The 20,199-nt window shown below is 36.4% G+C and overlaps 1 protein-coding gene across 4 annotated transcripts; it reads left to right on the top strand.

Moving 5' to 3' along the window:
- Positions 1 to 8,780: 8,780 nt before the first annotated feature.
- LOC127656437 (CD276 antigen-like) lies at positions 8,781 to 14,568 on the top strand. Of its 4 annotated transcripts, XM_052144761.1 has the most exons (7): positions 8,781 to 8,845; positions 8,935 to 8,977; positions 10,880 to 11,251; positions 11,809 to 12,087; positions 12,757 to 12,936; positions 13,041 to 13,157; positions 13,266 to 14,055. In XM_052144761.1, the coding sequence occupies exons 2-6, from the start codon at positions 8,938 to 8,940 to the stop codon at positions 13,112 to 13,114; spliced, it is 945 nt and encodes a 314-aa protein (XP_052000721.1). In that variant the 5' UTR covers positions 8,781 to 8,845; positions 8,935 to 8,937; the 3' UTR covers positions 13,115 to 13,157; positions 13,266 to 14,055. The 4 variants fall into 4 exon arrangements, 3 of the variants coding, with proteins under 3 accessions (XP_052000721.1, XP_052000723.1, XP_052000720.1); XR_007972163.1 differs by having other exon boundaries at positions 12,757 to 13,157; XM_052144763.1 differs by lacking the exons at positions 12,757 to 12,936; positions 13,041 to 13,157; positions 13,266 to 14,055 and adding an exon at positions 14,361 to 14,568.
- The last annotated feature ends 5,631 nt before the right edge of the window (positions 14,569 to 20,199 follow it).

Here is a 20,199-nt window from a genome sequence, read left to right as displayed (position 1 = left end):
TGGAGCACTAATAGGAGCTAAAAAAAAAAAACTAAATTCATCCATCAAGTCCTATTTCTTTAATATATTTTATAATAGCACTAATTATTTTACATTGTTCCGCATGCTCTTTCAAAAGGCTTTGCATATTAAAGGATTCTTTTTTATTTGTTTTTATTTTATTTAAACTGCATATTAACATACATGAAATCAAGAGAAAATTCCACATTATCAACATTGTATAATTTCCATCTCAGGTACAAAGGATTCAGTTATTCAAATTATAAGATGCAGAAAAATTATTCAAATAAATATAATAATGCCAGAGTATTATAAAACAAAACAAATAAACAAAGAGATAAGATGCCATTTATCTATCAATTTTGAAATTTGCAAACAATTTTACAAGCCCTGGAAGCTTTTTTATTTTTACACTTATACAAAATATTACAGTATTGTTTAAAATAATTTATAAAATAAAATAAAAATTGGTTTATCACCAGACCACTTCATTTTATGTATATGAAACTTTCCCAATAAAACTATCAATTGAACGATATGCTTTATCCTTTTCTATCCCACAGTCATTTACATATATCATTATATCAGTCCCCCTCAATTTTATATCAATATCGATTTTCCTTTTAATGAAATTTTCAACATCAACCCAAAACATCTTTGAAAGGATGAAAGGATAAATGAAAAATGGTTTCTTTATCATTATTACAGAATCCACAGGAGTAATCAATATTCAGTTAGAAACGTTCCAATACATGTTTCGCAGGATAAATTCTATGCATTATTTTATATGAAACTTCCTTTATTTTATTATTAACAAAGAATTTATTATCTGTTCTCCAAGACTTATGCCAATTTAAATCTCCAAATATTGATGACCCAAAAAAATCTAGTTTTTATGTAACATTATTTATGAAATTTCTAATGCAATTATTTGAAACTTTGTATATTAAAATGTTAACGTTTCCAATAAAATTTTAATTTTTGATATAATCAAGGTTAGGGTTTTCGCTACAGGTGTTCTTGAGATAAAACAATACCTTTTTGCGTATATTGTCCATCACAATTGCAAATTCTTTATGTCTAATTGGGATTTTAAATGTGTTAAGCAAATCTGTATATGATAACAAACCTCCATCACTGTTCATTAACTGACTAACAGATACAATGTTATTATCAAACCATATATTAAAAAACAGAGATTTGTGTTTAAAATATCCTTATTATTCCAAATATAGTATCTTTTAGGGGGAAAATTATGCTTATAGGCCAACGTCCATGCCATGAGAATATAACAGCCTATTATAGCCTTGCATATAACCTATTTACACGGACTTCTTTGTTGTCGATATAAGCCTTGTTACCAACAAAATGTGCTAGTTTTCCTTCTTCCCGCGCTTTCTCCACAAGTGGCCATTATTTTCCACGTGCCTCTTTGTCTGCTGCAGTCAGATCTTCTTTAAAGCGGAGATGTTTGTTGGCCAAAAAATTATTGGCCTTTGAGGACTTCCATACCATGTTCCTTGCAGACCTGGAAAGGAACCTGATGATCACTGGTCTCGGGGTATTGCTCTTTAAATCCTGAAGCCTAACCTGTGCACTACATCTATGACATCAATTACAGAACTGTGTTGCGCCTCTGGGAGAACTTCTCTGCATATGTCTTTCATGATCAGGGGCGTAGCACCAAATTTTGGGCCCTGGGTACAAACCATCTTGCTGGGCCCCCGTACCAAATATGTATGTATAGAAAACTGACTTCTAAGGGGCCCCCCCTGCCTCGGGCCCTGGGTACTCGGTACCCTTTACCCCCCCAGTCCGACGCCCCTGTTCATGATTGCTTTGATGTATTCCACAACTCTATACAGACGCAAGTTTCATCATCTGTTGTAGCGTTCTGCATCATTTATTAACATACTTTTTCTGAAATTCAGTGCGCTGGATTTTCAGGCACGCATTTTCCTTTTTCAAGTCAATTACATCCTGATGGCAGCTGTCAAGTGACTTTGTGATACCTTCAGTTTATAGAGTATTTTGTTTAACTGCCACGTCAGTTTGATCCGCTCTTTCGTCTATTTTCGCAGTCAAGATACGAATGATGTTACCTTGAAATTCACTTTGCAAGAATTCACATCCATAATCGTTCCTGGCTTTTTTCTGTGGATGTTTCGGGTCAGAGGTACAATTTTCTCCATCTTTTGCTTTTCAGGACATATTAAATGATTCAACGCCCATGTTTCTTACTTCATTGATGAGTTTTAACCTTTCTTTTCCATATTTTTGTTTACATTTTGTTAAAAAATGCTATTGTTTCTGTCTGATCACAATAACTACATTTACCTGTTTCACATTTTCCTATTTTAAACATAGAATGATCAGTCTAGTTTGCCCTATTCGGATGTAAGTAATAATTCTTTCCTATTCCTAAAAACGCTTCCTCCATTTCCTACTTGCTGCTTAATATTATACATACCCTTGCTCTCACAGTTCCATACTTCTTGCCATTCGTTATTTATTAATTAATTAATTTTCTCTTTAACCTCTTTCTTGCTAAGAGTTACTTTTATATCTATCTCTGTATGTTTTAGAGCTTGCTTATCAACCACTTCATTAGCTTCCACACCCACATGAGCAGGAACCCACAAATACATTATTAAGCTTATTAATTTGCAAACTTGCAAGAATCTCATATATAATGTCTTGTCTTGATTTTACTCCACTAGGCTTGAGATTGCTGCATGAGTCAGAACATACTACAAGTCTTAGTTTCACATCCTCTACCCATTGGAGTGCTACCATGATTAATTCTGTTGCATACACAGATACATGATCAATTATTATTTCCTTAATACTGATTTGAAACTTAGGAATATATACTGCAGCAGCTGTTCTTCCAGATGTAGGATCTTTAGAACCACCAGAATATATATGTAACCACGATGAATAAGTCTGATCTAAATACTGCTACAATTATGTTCTTAGGGGTATCTTATGGAGTTGGGCTAACATCACAGTCTGCAATACCAAATGCTTGTGCTTCCCTGTTAGCAATCCATCCAAATCTTTGAATGTTTTTGTTTCCAGGTTCCCAGCATTCTTATATCACTCCCTTTACTGGAGGACTCTCTTTATGACCTTTTATATTATCCAATTCATACTTAGTTTATAACTACGAAGGTATAAAGGAGCTTCCCCAGCTTCTACCTGCATGGCTGCAATGGGAGATGTTCTGAACGCATCAAAGCATATTCTTAAATCTTGATTCTATGTTGCTTCAATCTTTTTGAGAGTATGGATTCAGATGCAAATCAAAAAATAACACTTCCATAATCTTGATCTGATTAATGTACAAGATAATCTTTTCAATGATAATCTTCAAGCTCCCCATTCAACCCCAGCTAAACATCGTAAAATTTGTATTCCTGTTTTACATTTACTGATTCGTTTTTTAGCATGCATTGCAAATTCACATACATCCATACACCAAGATATTTAACTACTGAGACTTGTTCCAGCTCTTGTTTGTATAACTTCAACTTAACCTCTGGTATTTTTTTCCTTTTCTTATAAAACATATAACTTGAGTTTTAGCCACTGATAATCTAAAACTCCAATTATTATCAGACCTCCACTTCATCTACTGCTTTTTGTAATCTTTGTGATAAACATGTAATATTACTTCCGCTTTTCCATATTGCCCCGTCATCTGCAAATAATGCCCTTCCTATGTCACCTTTAAAATTACTAACAATATAATTGATCATAATATTAAATAGTACTGTGCTGCATACAATTCCTTGAGGAGTTTCATTATCAATCTTGTATGTCTTGGAATACTCAACTCCTGCCCTAACTTGTATTGTTCTTTCAAGGAGGAAATCCATAATCCAGTTGTACAACTTTCCTCCAATTCCCATACATGTAAGTTTTATTAGAAGTCCCTCTTTCCAAAGCATTTCATAAGTCTCTACCCATATTATTATTGTCCCAAACGTCCATCCATCCATCTTCAACTGCTTATCCGAAGTCTGGTCACGGGGGCAGCAGCTAAAGCAGGGGGCCCCAAACTTCCCTATCCCAAGCCACATTAACCAGGTCTGACTGGGGTACCCCGAGGTGTTCCCAGGCCACTGTGGAGATGTAATCTCTCCACCTAGTCCTGGGTCTTCCCCGAGGCCTCCTCCCAGTTGGACGTGCCTGAAACACCTCCCTAGGGAGGTGCCCAGGCGGCATCCTTACCAGATGCCCAAACCACCTCAACTGGCTCTTTTCGACGCAAAGGAGCAGTGGCTCTACTCCGAGCTCTTTTATAACTTCATTATAAAATGATTCATTATTGCTATTCCTGTAACTCTCTTCTTTATAAGTTTAAATTGGACATTTCTTCACAATGTACATTCTGCAACCTTAATGTTGAATCAATACCACATTTGTTTTTTGAATGTGATTATGCAAAGGAGTTCTGGAAAGAAGTAGCCCGGCTTATTTTCTCTGCTTAGAACAAACTTTTTATTTTTGTAATAATGAATGTACTGCTTTTGTTTTGGGACTCTGCATGGGTCAAATGAGATGGATGACAGGTTAAAACTGTGGACAGTTTCATCTCCATAAATGTAAAGTCACTGATTCTAAGCCCAAATTTAGGCTGTTCTGTATCGATCTAAAATTATTCTATGACTCTCTTTGTTTATCATTTAACAAGAAAGATGCAAAAACTGCTCTGTGATTAAAAAAATTATGGTTTCATTAAGAGTTACCTCCTGATTTCCTGAATGTGACAATTATTATTAGAATGTATTATTATTCATATTTAGTTGTATTTGATTCATTATTATTTTGTAGTATTCCTTTATTGTGTTTAATTTAAATTGCTTTTGATGTTTTGTGAATTAGTTTTTTTAGTAGACTATCTCTGTTTACATTATCTTGTTTGAAAATGTATTTTATTGAATTGCTCTACCTCGAGTTTTCTGTTTTCTTAAGGTTTTTTTGTGTGTTATATATGTATCCACTGTAAGTCTTTATTTCAATAAAAAAAAAAAACACTATCGACTGCAACCTCGCTCCATGCTCCAGTCCAGTGCTGCCTAACCGCCAAACTCATGAACTTCTTCTTCTGGTGATTTGTGGTTGGTAATCTAACGTAAATGGCGCATTTCTGCCACCTACTGGATTGGAGTGTTCAGCGCTAAATGGTTGAAGTCAACTTCAGGTCAGGATTCTCAAAATAAATAATTATTTTGATCGTGCAATTTATACTCTGCAGCTCTGGAAAGATGTTAGTTTTTTTATCTCAAGTAATGTCTTTTAAGGTTTTTCTATGATTCTTAAAAGCGTTATTTTTTTAAATATTGTTAAGCAGATCAAAAAGGGATGCAAATTTTATATTCATAAATGCACATTTTCGAACAGTTTTTTTTGTGTTGATATTCTTAAAAGAGATAAAACATTATTTGATTACAATTTCACTTTCTGCTAACACAATATTATTTAGAATATGTACAATTTGCACAGATTACAAGCACTTTATTGGATGTGTACATTTTTATTTTGATTAATGCCATCTTCCTTCCTCTTCTTTTTTTACTTTGTTTATTTTTCTTTTGAGTTAGTATTGTTCTTCTTTGTCTCTGTATTGAGAAATGACTATAACTGTAAGTTTATTTGAACTGTTTAAGTGATACTGAGGAGCTTTAACAGCCATTAAAGCACATAGTAATAGTTAAAACAGGAGATATATTAAACCAGACAAAGAGGTCCGTTATTCACCATTCTCAAAATTTCACTTTTTCCAAAGCATGGAATAGAGAAATTAAGGGCAGACATTTGTGTAATATTCAGAAACAAGTAACTGAGAAGATGGATTAAAATAACTGAAAAGAAGATTCAACAATTATACAAATTCGAATAGGTAATTCTCATAGTCACTCACTTTACATTATTATCACTGTGGTCAAGCAGAGACAGTTGAGCATGCACTGTAAAAGTGTAGTGAGAAAGAGAGAGCAGAGCTTATTTAAAGATGGATGGAAATCTCTCTCTATGTATATTAAGATTCAACTAATATATATATATACAGTGGGTACGGAAAGTATTCAGACCCCCTTAAATTTTTCACTCTTTGTGATATTGCAGCCATTTCCTAAAATCATTTATGTTCATATTTTTCCTCATTATTGTACACACAGCACCCCATATTGACAGAAAAATACAGAATTGTTGACATTTTTGCACATTTATTAAAAAAGAAAAACTGAAATATCACATGGTCCTAAGTATTCAGACCCTTTGTTCAGTATTTAGTAGAAGCACCCTTTTGATCTAATACAGCCATGAGTCTTTTTGGGAAAGATGCAACAAGTTTTTCACATCTGGATTTGGGTATCCTCTGCCATTCCTCCTTGCAGATCCTCTCCAGTTCTGTCAGGTTGGATGGTAAACATTGGTGGACAGCCATTTTCAGGTCTCTCCAGAGATGCTCAATTGGGTTTAAGTCAGGGCTCTGGCTGGGCCATTCAAGAACAGTCACGGAGTTGTTGTGAAGCCACTCCATTATTTTAGCGGTGTGCTTAGGGTCATTGTCTTGTTGGAAGGTGAACCTTCGGCCCAGTCTGAGGTCCAGAGCACTCTGGAGAAGGTTTTCGTCCAGGATATCCCTGTACTTGGCCGCATTCATCTTTCCCTCGATTGCAACCAGTCGTCCTGTCCCTGCAGCTGAAAAACACCCCCACAGCATGATGCTGCCACCACCATGCTTCACGGTTGAGACTGTATTGGACAGGTGATGAGCAGTGCCTGGTTTTCTCCACACATCTCTCTACTTTCTTCGAAGGCTGAGGAAAGCACATCTCCCACCCCCCATCCTCACTACATTCTATAGAGGGACTATTGAGAGCATCCTGAGCAGCTGCATCACTGCCTGGTTTGGGACTTGCACCGTTTCGGACCGCAAAGCCCTGCAGAGGATAGTGAGGACAGCTGAGAAGATCATTGGGGTCTCTCTTCCCTCCATCAAAGACATTTACAAAAACACTGTATCCATAAAGCAACCAGTATTGTGGACGACCCCACACACCCCTCACACAAACTCTTTACCCTCCTCCCGTCTGGCAAGAGGTACCGAAGCATTCGGGCCCTCACGACCAGACTGTGTAACAGCTTCTTCCCCAAGCCATCAGACTTCTCAATACTCAGAGACTGGTTTGACACACACGTGTCCTGAGTTGCACTTTAATAACTGTCACTTTATAACCGTCTGCTACCTCAATAACTGCTATGTGCATAGAACACTATCTCATAGTATGTTATGTTTACATTTTAGAAACTGTCATCTTTTTGCACTACTGAGTACTGGTCGAGCTGCACTGTCTATTGTCCTGTTCATTGTCAGTAATTTGTTGTACTGTCCTGTACTTTTTGCACATGTTTGCACGTGCACTTTATATAGGTAGTTTATATAGGTATTTTATTTCGTTGTGTAGTCTCATGTGGTCCTATGTTGGTCCTTTGTTGTTTTTATGTAGCACCATGGTCCTGGAGGAATGTTGTCTCGTTTTGCTGTGTACTGTACTAACTGTATATGGTTGAAACGACAATAAAAACCACTTGACTTGACTTGACTTGACATACCGCTTAGAATTAAGGCCAAAAAAAATTCTATCTTGGACTCAGCAGACCAGAGAATCTTATGTATCACCAACTTGGAGTCCTTCAGGTGTTTTTTAGCAAACTCCATGCAGGCTTTCATGTGTCTTGTACTGAGGAGAGGCTTCCGTCGGGCCACTCTGCCATAAAACCCCGACTGGTGGATGGCTGCAGTGATGGTTGACTTACTACAACTTTCTCCCATCTCCCGACTGCATCTCTGGAGCTCAGCCACAGTGATCTTTGGGTTCTTCTTTACCTCTTTCACCAAGGCTCTTCTCCCCCGATAGCTCAGTTTGGCAGGACGGCCAGCTCTAGGAAGGGTTCTGGTCGTCCCAAACGTCTTCCATTTAAGGATTATGGAGGCCACTGTGCTCTTATGAACCTTAAGGGCAGCAGAAATTTTTTTGTAACCTTGGCCAGATCTGTGCCTTGCCATAATTCTGTCTCTGAGCTCTTCAGGCAGTTCCATTGACCTCATGATTCTCATTTGCTCTGACATGCACTTTGAGCTGTAAGGTCTTATATAGACAGGTGTGTGGCTTTCCTAATCAAGTCCAATCAGTATAATCAAACACAGCTGGACTCAATTGAAGGTGTAGAACCATCTCAAGGATGATCAGAAGAAATGGACAGCACCTGAGTTAAATATATGAGTGTCACAGCAAAGGGTCTGAATACTTAGGACCATGTGATTTTTCAGTTTTTCTTTTTAATAAATGTGCAAAAATGTCAACAATTCTGTGTTTTTCTGTCAATATGGGGTGCTGTGTGTACAATAATGAGGAAAAAAATGAACTTAAATGATTTTAGCAAATGGCTGCAATATAACAAAGAGTGAAAAATGTAAGGGGGTCTGAATAATTTCCGTACCCACTGTATATAGATCAGTGGTGACCCACATTTAATTTACATTGCCTGCTTAAAAATTCTGGAGGGGAAGAAAAGCATACAGTGCTATTTTAAAATAGCACACACACACACACACACACACACACACACACACACACACACACACACACACACACACACACACACACACACACATATATATATATATATATATATATAACGATTATTTTTATTTTTCCTTTCCGTTGATGCGCCACACTCCAGTCCAGTTGGTGGCGGTAATGCACCAAAGTTATAAAATAAGAAGAAGCAGAAATGTTAATTTCTTTTGATTTTGGCACGTGTTGGTGCGGTAGGTTAAATTTATGGTGCTTTGTCCATGTTCCATATAATTATTATTATCTTCTGTTTATATCGTCATGTATTCCTTTTTCCCCGCAGAAAATGTACCTCCAGTTATGGTGGATAATTGCTGAAGTAATGGGTAGGCCTATGTTTCAGATTCCCTTTGTTAATATTATAGTGTGACTAACGCAGTCATTGTTGGCTATCGTGAAGAAACCTGATGGTTAATGCATGGTTCTAATGTTAATCCAAATCACACAGCAAAACATATTTATACATTTAAATTTAAAGAAGGTGAAGCTGTTTTAAAACGTAGTTAAAACTGCTGCTACTACACTACAGGCTAAAGGCTACTAACAAAGAGTAGCTGATCAGGGTTCCCGCCGATACTTATATGTGAGGTTTTTTTAATGCGTTCTTGGTCTTTCAGTGATCTTTTTAGATATATATATATATATATATATATATATATATATATATATATATATATATATATATATATATATATATATATATATATAAAATTCAAATACCATCCCTCAAAAATAATGATTTAGTTCTGAAAGTAATATTTTGATTATTCCAAATAAATCAACGGTGAGGTGAAAAATTATGTTTGTAAACAATAACCATGATGGTAAGGCCTGTGGGTGAAATATTGCTAATTTAATGGGTAGATTACCAATTGAGAAGGGGCACTGTAACAAAAATTAAATTCCTCCAATTGTATTCGTTATTTATTAATTAACAAAATTAGGAAATATGTTCCATATAGAGTCTGTATTTTTGATGAATCTTTTTATCCAATTTACTTTTAAAACATGGTTGAATAGGGTAAAGTCAACAACTCCAAGATTATTAATATTATTTGTTATAACTTCTTATTTGAGTTTGTGTGGCTTATTTTTCCATATGAAATTGTATAATTATTTATCTAATAAGGAATATGATGATTTAGGACAATCCATTAAAAGAAAAGAGATAAACTCTTGCTAGACCCTCTGCCTTGATAATAAAACTCAACCAGTGAGAGACAAATCTCTTGCCAGCCAAGAATTTAACTTTTTAATCACATCTTTAATGGGAATTAAATACATTTCTGTAAGAACCAAATTTGAATTTAAAGAAACTTTAACACCCAAATAATGAATTACATCTTTAAGCTGAATTCCACAAATTATTATTTTATCTATATTTTTAAAGATAATATTTCACATTTTTAAATATTGAAAGTACAGAAATCTGAGAAAAATCTTTAATAATCTCCAATGTTTGAGGAACTAACTTTATTTAATTTAACAAATTTTTTTATATATATAATTTAAGAAAATTGTGGTGGTGTATTTATTTATCTTGAATTCTAATTCCTTTAATCACATTATTCTGGTTGATCATTAAATTTAAAATCTGAGTAACCAGCAGGGAAATAAAGGGGGAAATGGGGCAGCCCTGTCTTATACCCCTGTGAATAAGACATTTTGGAAAATTTCAAAATGTGATTTTGTGTGATCTGTGCAAATTATAATAAAATGACTTAAGACTTGTTTTAAAATCACTAAATCAAATTCCTGATTCAATACAAGTTAAGTTCAGTAGACCGCCTTTGTGCCATAATGTTGATTATCACAAAAATAAATTGATTCGTCTGTCCTTTTCTTAAAAACAGAAGTTGCGTTGAGGCACTTGCAATGGAAGTGAATGGGGGCAATTTTTGGAAGGTTTAAAGGCAGCAATTTGAAGCTTAGTTTTATATTTAAAAAAAACTTCCATGAATTCATCTGTTAAAACTTGAGCAATCATCATTTTTTTTATAGTCATTTTAGGGTTTGCTGGTATTTTCAGCAGGGCAGTTGTGTGGGCACTGAAAAGACCTCAACACACAATGTTCTACACAATATGCAACATCAAAAAGTACTTTATACAGTTCCAGTTTTATTAAAAACACACAAGCACAATATAAAAGGTGTATATTTTAGTCTAGCACCACAATATGCCAGGTACACAACAGCAAATAATATATATATATTTTTCATCTTTCCAGTGCAATGTGCTTTGCTGCAGTCCAGAGTGAACCCTCATCAGTTACCAGTAAATTCTATAGTGGCACCACCAGGTCTTAGTGTTGTACTCGGTTGCTCGTTTCCTGTGGAAGTGAATATGGATTTTGGAAAGTTGGTTATAAATTGGCAGCATGGAAAAACAGTGGTGCACAGTTACTATCACCGTCAAGATCAACCTGAAAGGCAGAATTATATTTACAAAGGACGTACACAACTCTTCCATGACCAATTGCAGGCTGGAAATGCTTCACTGATGTTGAGTGAAATACAGACCGTGCATAATGGAGAATACAAATGTTCAGTAACGAGTGAAACTGGTAATTATGATCAGAAGTTACAGCTACTAGTGGCAGGTGAGTACAGTAATTATTTTTAAAACTTGATAGTTAGTGGATCATCCTAACTATAGACATCAAGCTAAAAGATAAATTGTCATTTCTGGGCCACTAGCAGCTTTGGCTCAACCAGTGGCGGAAATATGAGCCAGGACTACCTGTTCAAACAAGGGTAAATGGGGCATAATTGAAACTTGTTGAAAACCAGTCATTGACTATAAATGGATATAAATAATAAGAGCTTAGAATAGCATACTAACAACCCTTTGTCTTATCGCAGTAGTAGCCTATTGTGCAAAGTCTGAAAGGTTTCTGTATCCACGTAATACACTGTGATACCTACTATGTATATTTAACAAAAGGTGCAGCATACAACCAAGCACATGCATTGATTACTATACCCTACAATTCAATGACCTCAACTTTCTAATGTGAGAAATGAACCAGAAGCAATTAAACTTTTTTAACATGTCTATTTTTACATTATTTGATTGGACTGCCAAAAGACATTTTTGCACAAGATTGAATTATAAATGAAGAAAAAATATAAAATATTTTTCAATTCTTTCTTCAAGCTCAATATGATGAACCAGAAATTGCCATCCAGTATTTCTGTAAGAGTGTAGTGGTCAGTCTTTCATCTTGTAATGGCTTTCCTGAACCTGCTGTAACTTGGTCTACTACATCCATGGGGGACAACGTAACAACAATGACACTAGACAACAGGGGGCGCTACAGACTGCAGAGCAACATGACATTGCACCTAACTTCCCCTCAAACAGTAGAAGTAGAGATGAGGCTTGAAGTGCTCTCACAAATTTTCACCAAGGCAGTTACACTTCATCCTCAATCTGGTATGTCAGAATGCTACTATTTATTTGTAATTTAGCAAAAAATTTAAATGTTATCATCATTTACTCACCCTCATGTAATTCCTACCTTGTATTTTTGTATGAAATCAGATATTAGGCAGAATATCTAAGCTGATTTTTCCAAACAACAAAAGCAGACTGCCAAGCTCCAAAAAGGACAAAAAAAAAGTGTGTGCTATATTCCAAGTTTTCTGAAGCCAAACAATTGATTTATATATGCATTTCCCTGCATTGGAGCTCTCAGATCTCACTTGCGTTTGTGTTTAAAAGTGCAGCATTTCGAAAACAATATAGAAATTCAAATGGTTTCCACTACTAATAACATTACAAGTGTTTGGGCCATGTTTCATTTAGATTGAATTGGTTAGCATTACAAATGTATTGGCCTTTAATGGTTACCATTGGACAAATGGCACCAATATAAGCCAACACATTATCAATAGAGACCCACAGGAACAAATATACAGTTACTTATGCCTGCTACCCCTCCTGGGGCATAGGCCGCCAACAAGAGCTCTCCAGGCATCCCTGTCTTGGGCTTTTCTCTCCAGTTGGCTCCAGGTGTATCCAAGTTCTTTGGTATCAGCTGCCAGATCTCGGCGCCACGTATTTCTTGGCCTTCCTCTTTTCCTTTTGCCTTGGGGATTCCAGGTGAGCGCTTGCCTGGTGATGTTGGAAGCTGGCTTGCGGAGCGTGTGGCCAATCCATCTCCAGCGTCGTTTCAGGATCTCATCTTCTGCAGGAAGCTGATTGGTTCTCTGCCAAAGGTCCTGGTTGCTGATGGTGTTTGGCCAGCGGATCTGGAGGATTCTTCGCAGACAGGAGTTGAAGGTCTGAGCTTTCTTCATTGTCGCCACTGTTGTCCTCCATGTCTCTGCACCATAGAGAAGGACCGCCTTGACATTGGTGTTGAACAGCCTGACCTTTGTCCTTAGGCCCAGTTCCTTTGAGCTCCAGATGTTCCTCAGCTGTAGGAAGGCTGCTCTTGCTTTACATATTTGTGCCTTGACGTCAGCGTCTGTTCCACCCTGCTTGTCGATGACACTGCCCAGGTAGGTGAAGGCCTTTACTACTTCTAACGCCTCTCCGTCCAACTGGACTGGGTCGTTGTTGGTGTTATTCACCTTGAGGATCTTTGTCTTCTGTTTGTTGATGTTCAGACCTACTTGAGCGGAGGTGGCAGCTGTGCTGTTTGTCTTCTCCTGCATCTGCTGTCGGGTGTGGGATAGCAAGGCCAAATCATCCGCGAAGTCCAGGTCGTCGAGTTGTGTGAAGGGTGTCCACTGGATTCCTGTTCTTGTACGTGCTGTTGTAATCTTCATTATCCAGTCGATGGCTAGCAAGAAGAGAAAGGGCGAGAGCAGACATCCCTGACGAACCCCGGTTCTCACTTCGAAGGTCTCCGTAAGCTTCCCTTCATGGACCGCTCTGCTGGTCATACCGTCGTACGAGTTTCGGATGATGTTAACGAAATGCAGTAGTTTCCATTAAAACCAACACAATTCCCATCATAACATTACACCTATTAGAATGTATGTGAGGATTTCTATTTTTTTTATTGTTTTCAGCTTGGTTGACACCATTGATTCCAAAGCCATTGGCTCTACAATATCACATGACTGTTTGCGACACAAGTTTGGAAAATGCAACCATAAATGAGATTTGAGAGCTACGGCTGAGGGGAAGATTATCTGTGAATAATAAATAAATACATTTACTTGAATGGAAAACTGAGGCTTTGAAGCTCTGCATAAAGTATGCTTTTATGTTTCACAGAAGAAATGAAATAATCTGGGGGTGAATATAATATTTGTACAATATTCTTTGAAATACCTTGGACTGCATGTAAATACCATGGTACATAAATATGGTAATCATTCAATGTCATGGTACACATCAAAGTAACATGGTTTTACCATATGATACATTACTGTGGTAACATTTACTGTCTATTCATTTAGCAGATGCTTTTATCAAAGCAATGTGCAAATGAGGAATAATACATCATAAGCCATTACCAGTCATACAAGGGGTCAACAATGTTAAGAAGTTTCAACAAAAAGACAATCATGCAAGTTGAAACCTTATGTCTTTATCCCATTGATCAATATTGTGCTGTACATGCACATTATTAAGAAGAACTATTGTGGAATTTCAAATTTATTAGCTTTTCCCATATTTCCAGTATGTTATACTTTCAGGTTGTTGTACAGAGTTATTAACACAGCCTAATTAGATATTTATTTCCTCTACAGAATGCCAAGCTGGACGGAACAGGGTTTGGTGCTTTTTAGGTCTAATGGGGATTATACTGGTGCTAATAATGCTGCTATTTTACAAAAAATAAACTGTTTGTAAAGATCTGATTCTTTTTCTGTTTACCGCTTCAGTTTAACACATTTGATCCATCCTGTGATATAAAGAGCGTAATGTAAAGATATGAACACATGGACTGTTTGTTGTAAAATGCCTCTTGGTGTGAGATGTAAAAATGATTGTTTAAAGCAGTGGTTCTCAACTGGATGGTCATGACCTAAAAAAGGATGACAGGTATGTTCTGAAAGAAGAAAAAAACAATGCTAAATGCAAATATTTATCAAAAATGGAGCTAATCATATAATCATGCATAATTGGGATACTGTATCAAAATAGATAAGCAAACTTTTACAAGGGAAGATACATTTTTACCCATGTCTTTTGGTGTGTCACTTTTAGAAGCTTGCCAACTAAGCAGGTTGCCCTCATCCGTATGTGGAAGATGAGAGAAAATGCGGCCCAGACTACATTAAATACAGGTTGCACCAGGTGCTGAGTCGCCACTAGTTTAAAAACTTTTCAGTGCAGGCAAAAAACCCACATAATACAAATGAGCAGTCAGGGAGAGAACAGGAATAGTTTACCCAAATATGAAAATGTTATCATTTACTCATGCCATCCTTGATGTGTATGACTTTCTTACATCTGCTGAAAACAAACTAAAATTTGTATAAGAATATCTCCGCTCTGTAGGTCCATACGATGCAAGTGCATGTTGACCAGAACTTTGAAGGTCCAAAACGTACATATATAGCCATGGCCAAAAGTATTGGCAATTACATACATTTTGTGTTTTGCAAAGTTTGCTGCTTCAGTATTTGTAGATTATTCTTTCACATGTTTCTGTGGTATACTGGAAAACAATTATAAGCATTTCATGAGTTTTAAAGGCTTTTATTGGCAAAAAAAATTAAATATATGCAAAGAGTCAATATTTACAGTGTTGCCCCTTGTTCTTCATAACCTCTGCCATTCGCTCTGGCATGTTGGATATCAGCTTCTGGGCCAAATCCTGACTGATGCTGATCCATTCTCGACTATTAGTTTTTGGATTTGATCACAATTTGTGGGTTTCTGTTTGTCCACTCGCCTTTTGTGGATTGACCACAGGTTCTCTATGGGATTATGTTCCAGGGAGATGCCTGGCCACGGATCCAACATTTCAATGTAATGATCTCCGAGCCACTTCATTATCGCTCTTGCCTTGTGTCATGGTGCTCCATCATGCGGCAAATGCACAGATCATCACCAAATTCATCCTGGATCATTGGGAGAAGTTGCTCTTGCAGGATGTTTTGATACCATTCTTTATTCATGGCAGTGTTTTGGGCAGAATTGTGAGAGAGCCCACTCCCTTGTATAAAAAGCAACCCCACACATGGATGGTCTCAGGATGCTTCGCTGTTGGCACGACACAGGACTCATGGTAGCGTTCACCTTTTCTTCTCTAGACATCTTGCAGAATTTCAGTCTGTCCTTGATGTTTTTCTTGTGAGGCCATTTTGATGCAAAGCGATGATGGCTGCACGTCTTTCTTTAGAGGTAACCATTGCGATCAAGAACACAATTATTGGAAGCACTTCTTCCCTCCTTTTATAGCAATCAGTCTGCTCTTATCCAATCAATGATAGTGATTTCACCTGACAAGTACTTGTTCACACTTTACCAGGTGCTGCTGATATGATTAGTGAAATTATGTTAGCTGGTCATTTTGTGCCAGGGACAAGAAATTAAAAAAATTTAAATGCATCTGATCACTCTACACAATAATATATTCATATCTTTCTAAGCTATATGTTAGGCATTTGTGAGAAATGGATAAATATGTATGTCCTTATTTATTTATGGATTTTATTTACTTATGTATTTTATGTGCTTTTTTTTTTTTGAGCATCACTTTTCTGGCCACCATTCACTTGCATTGTATGTACATAGCTGAGATATTCTTCTAAAAATCTTAGTTTTTGTTCTGTAGAAGAAAAAGTCATACACATCTGTGATGGCATGAGGGTGAGTAATGCATCCCTGGGATGGTATTGTTAAAGAGTCAATCAAAAGAGCTTTAATATCCAAAGAAGGTGGAATTATAGTTCTCCTAACTGATGTCACAACAAACAAGCTTTATGTCCTTAATGCTGTTTACTGCTGTCTATTAAAATATTCAGTGGAGAGTATTGTTTAATGATATAGAAATGTTACAAATGTCCAAAAAAATTTAGAAAGTATTTTAATATAAACAATAACACTTTATCTGTATATTATTCTGTTCTAAAATAGATTTGTCCTTTTAAATGCTTCCGTATGTACAACATTTTCTCAGTTGCATCATTAGTATTAATTCCTGTTTGAGTTGCTGATATTAAGTGGCAAAAAACAAACAAACAGAAACCGGTAGAATAACCAAAGTTTTGATAATTTAAGCATATACAATAAAGGAAGTTAAATTAAATGAGCATATTTGAGGACGTTTTCTCACCATGGAATAAGGACATCAGTTTGCTGATGCAAGTATAAGTTTATTACGCCTGTTGTGGTTTAATAGTGAAGCTTGAAAACTGACACATCAAAGTAAAAGAAAGTTTATTCCTAGTGACAGCACATGCTTTACATCACTATATTAATGCAGCTGCATCTATCAGGTGAGTTTAGATTTTGAGTAGTTTCCTTAGAAACTACTCAATAAACTCTTAAACTTGGTTCAGGTATAACCAAATCTGACTGTTTACTAGAATTTTCCTGCATTTGGATCATTCTTTAAAAGTCATGAGAATTTATCTAGTAGCCTAAATATAGGCATACCAGTTTAAATTATTCATTATCACAGAGGTATCAAAATAATTGTATCCAGTAATCATAAACAACTGCAAAAGTCAAGTAAATGTCATGCAAGTTCATTAGTCAAAAAGTGTGGAAACCCTGAAGGAATCAATTTTTTTAAAAAAATTTTTGTTTCATTGTTTTTATAACCAAAAACTTTGTTTCTGTTTCAGCTGCTACTGTCGGTTTCATATAGCCCTTAAACCATATGTGCAATTGAAGGATATTCTGTGGATTTCAGCTGCTCATTTGATTATCCAAATACTCACTCTTAAAACATCAAAAGTGTTCAAGCCAGAAACTCACCAAAACCCAGACGGTTCACAGTAGGGACTATTTGTCTATCACTCCAGTGTTGAAGAGATTAACAAATGCTACCAAAATAGAACAGTGAACGCAAACCAAAACAAAAACTACTAATTAAAATGACACGATGTCTTTGAAACTGATATTGGAAGATATTTATTTTACTTGGAAACAAGTCGTAGGGGAAAATTCACTGGACCAGGTGTTCTAAACCTCAGCATAGCAGGTAAAAGAAGGACCATATTGACCAAATCTATATTGTGTTTTATAGAATTCTGTGGTGGAAATAACGGTGATGGAAACAATATAAACTCAGCAAAAAAAGGGACATCCCTTTCTCAGGACATTGTATTTTAAAGATAATTTTGTAAAAATCTAAATAACTATACAGATCTTTATTGTAAAGGGTTTAAATAAGGTTTTCCATACTTGTTCAATGAACTACAAACAATGAACATGCACCTGTGGAAAGGTTGTTAAGACACTAACAGCTTACAAATGGTATGCGATTAAGGTCACAGTTATAAAAACTTAGGACACTGAAGAGATCTTTCTACTGACTCTGGAAAAACACCAAAAGAAAGATGCCCAGGATCCCTTTGTGAACGTGCCTTAGGCATGCTGCATGGAGGCATGAGGACTGCAGATGTGGCCAGGGCAATAAATTGCAATGTCTGTACTATGAGACGCCTAAGACAGAGCTACAGGGAGACAGGAAGGACACCTGATCATCCTCACAGTGACAAACTACGTATAACAACACCTGCACAGGATCGGTACTTCTGAATATCACACCTGCGGGACAGGTACAGGATGCAACAATAACTGCCTGAGTTACACCAGGAATGCACAAACCAGCCCATCTGGCACCAGCAATCATGCCACACTCCAAATCACTGAGATCACATTTTTACCCCATTCTGATGGTTGTTTTGAACATTAACTGAAGTTCCTGACCCGTACCTGCATGATAAACACTGCACTGCTGCCACATGGTTGGCTGATTAGATAATCTTATGGATGATTGTTGGTGTCAGATGGGCTGGTTTGAGTATTTCTGTAACTGCTGATCTCCTGGGATTTTCACACAAAACATTCTCTAGAAATGACTGCGAATGGTGCCGAAAACTAAAAAAAACATCCAGTGAGTGTCAGTTCTGTGGACGGAAATGAGAGCGGTCAACAGAATGGCGACACTGGTTTGAACTGACAAAGTCTACAGTAAATAAGATAACCATCCTGTACAATTGTGGTGAGAAGAATATCATCTCAGAATGCTTTTCTGAGACGCAGGTTGGTGCTGTTTGGCAACACGAGGGGGACCTACACCATATTATGCAAGTGGTTTTAATGTTGTGGCTGATCGGTTCATAAATTATGATGAATGGAAATATGCTTTATCCATTAAGAATTCTAGTAGAAAAGACAGAAGAGGAAATTACCACTTCCGTTTTTCGGCAAAATGGGCATGGTTATCATCTAATGCTGATAATATCAAAATATCGGTCAATCACTCTCTGCAGACTATTATGGATATATCCCTGTTTTTAAAATGGGTTAGGCCTAATATGTAAAAATTATGTTTTTTACAATTCATTAATCTATGCCATGTTTACAGTTCTACCTTTTTTAGAGTGACCGTGAATACGGAAAAGGTGAATGGACATATCCATGAAGGGGACTCTGTGACACTGACGTGCTGCACAGAAAACTGTACCCCAAAACAAGAACCATTTGCCTGTGGTCTGAAGAACAGCAACAGAACTTCAATAACCAAGCATGCATTTTTCATACTTACTGATAGTGGTACTTGGTGGCCAAGGTTGGTACCACATGCTAATTGTTAGTTACAAGATTTTATTTTTTCCCCTCATGTGTGTATATATATATATATATATATATATATATATATATATATATATATATATATATAAATTTCAGATCAAAATAAAAGAGAGAGACATTTCAGAGAGATTTTATTTTTAGCACTTAGGCTGAAGACACTTCTGATAGCAGACAACTTGGATGACAAATATAATTCATTCAGTACTGAAAAGAATAGTTAAAATAATTCAGCCTAAATAAAACTGCCTATTTTACCCAACATTTGTGTGTGTGTGTGTGTGTTGTATTTTTATGTAATCTTCATTAGGTTAGCAAAATGCTAATACCTAACTTTATTGAAATAAATTGCATGAGATTTACCAAACTCTATTGAAATCAATCACCCGTGAGATACACATAAGGAGTGCTATTTGTATGTTGCACAGAGTTGCTGACTATGTTGAGTAAGAAAGGAGCTGCCAATGTATGTAGTAGACTACAAGGCTAGGTTTCACACATTCACAAAGCAATCTGCTACTTACCTCATTGACCAAGTTGATTAAGGAACTACAAAGTTACAAAAGGAGGAAACTCACATGATTTCACTAACCCACTGACACAATAATGTATGCAATTATTGCAACTGGACCATTGCATGCAAACATTTAAGAATTCTCTTGCAATACACATTCTGTGGCTTTAGAAATTTGTTCTCCCCACAGATAGTCCAAAGAATGGTGAAATAACCATCTCCCCATCAGGAGAGATACAAGGAGACTCATCGACTCTGATCTGTAAGAGCAATGCCAACCCTGTCATGACAAACTACAC

Source organism: Xyrauchen texanus, chromosome 15 (genome assembly GCF_025860055.1).
Source record: "Xyrauchen texanus isolate HMW12.3.18 chromosome 15, RBS_HiC_50CHRs, whole genome shotgun sequence".
NCBI classification, from domain to species: Eukaryota; Metazoa; Chordata; class Actinopteri; order Cypriniformes; family Catostomidae; genus Xyrauchen; species Xyrauchen texanus.
This window is presented reverse-complemented; position numbering and strand designations above follow the sequence as displayed.

Coding starts and splice junctions, on each gene's coding strand:
- LOC127656437 (XM_052144760.1), top strand. CDS start 8,938: ATGTACCTCCAGTTATGGTGGATAATTGCTGAAGTAATGG. Junction 8,978..10,879: donor GATAATTGCTGAAGTAATGG/GTAGGCCTATGT, acceptor TCATCTTTCCAG/TGCAATGTGCTTTGCTGCAG. Junction 12,088..12,756: donor TACACTTCATCCTCAATCTG/GTATGTCAGAAT, acceptor TGGGGATTCCAG/GTGAGCGCTTGCCTGGTGAT.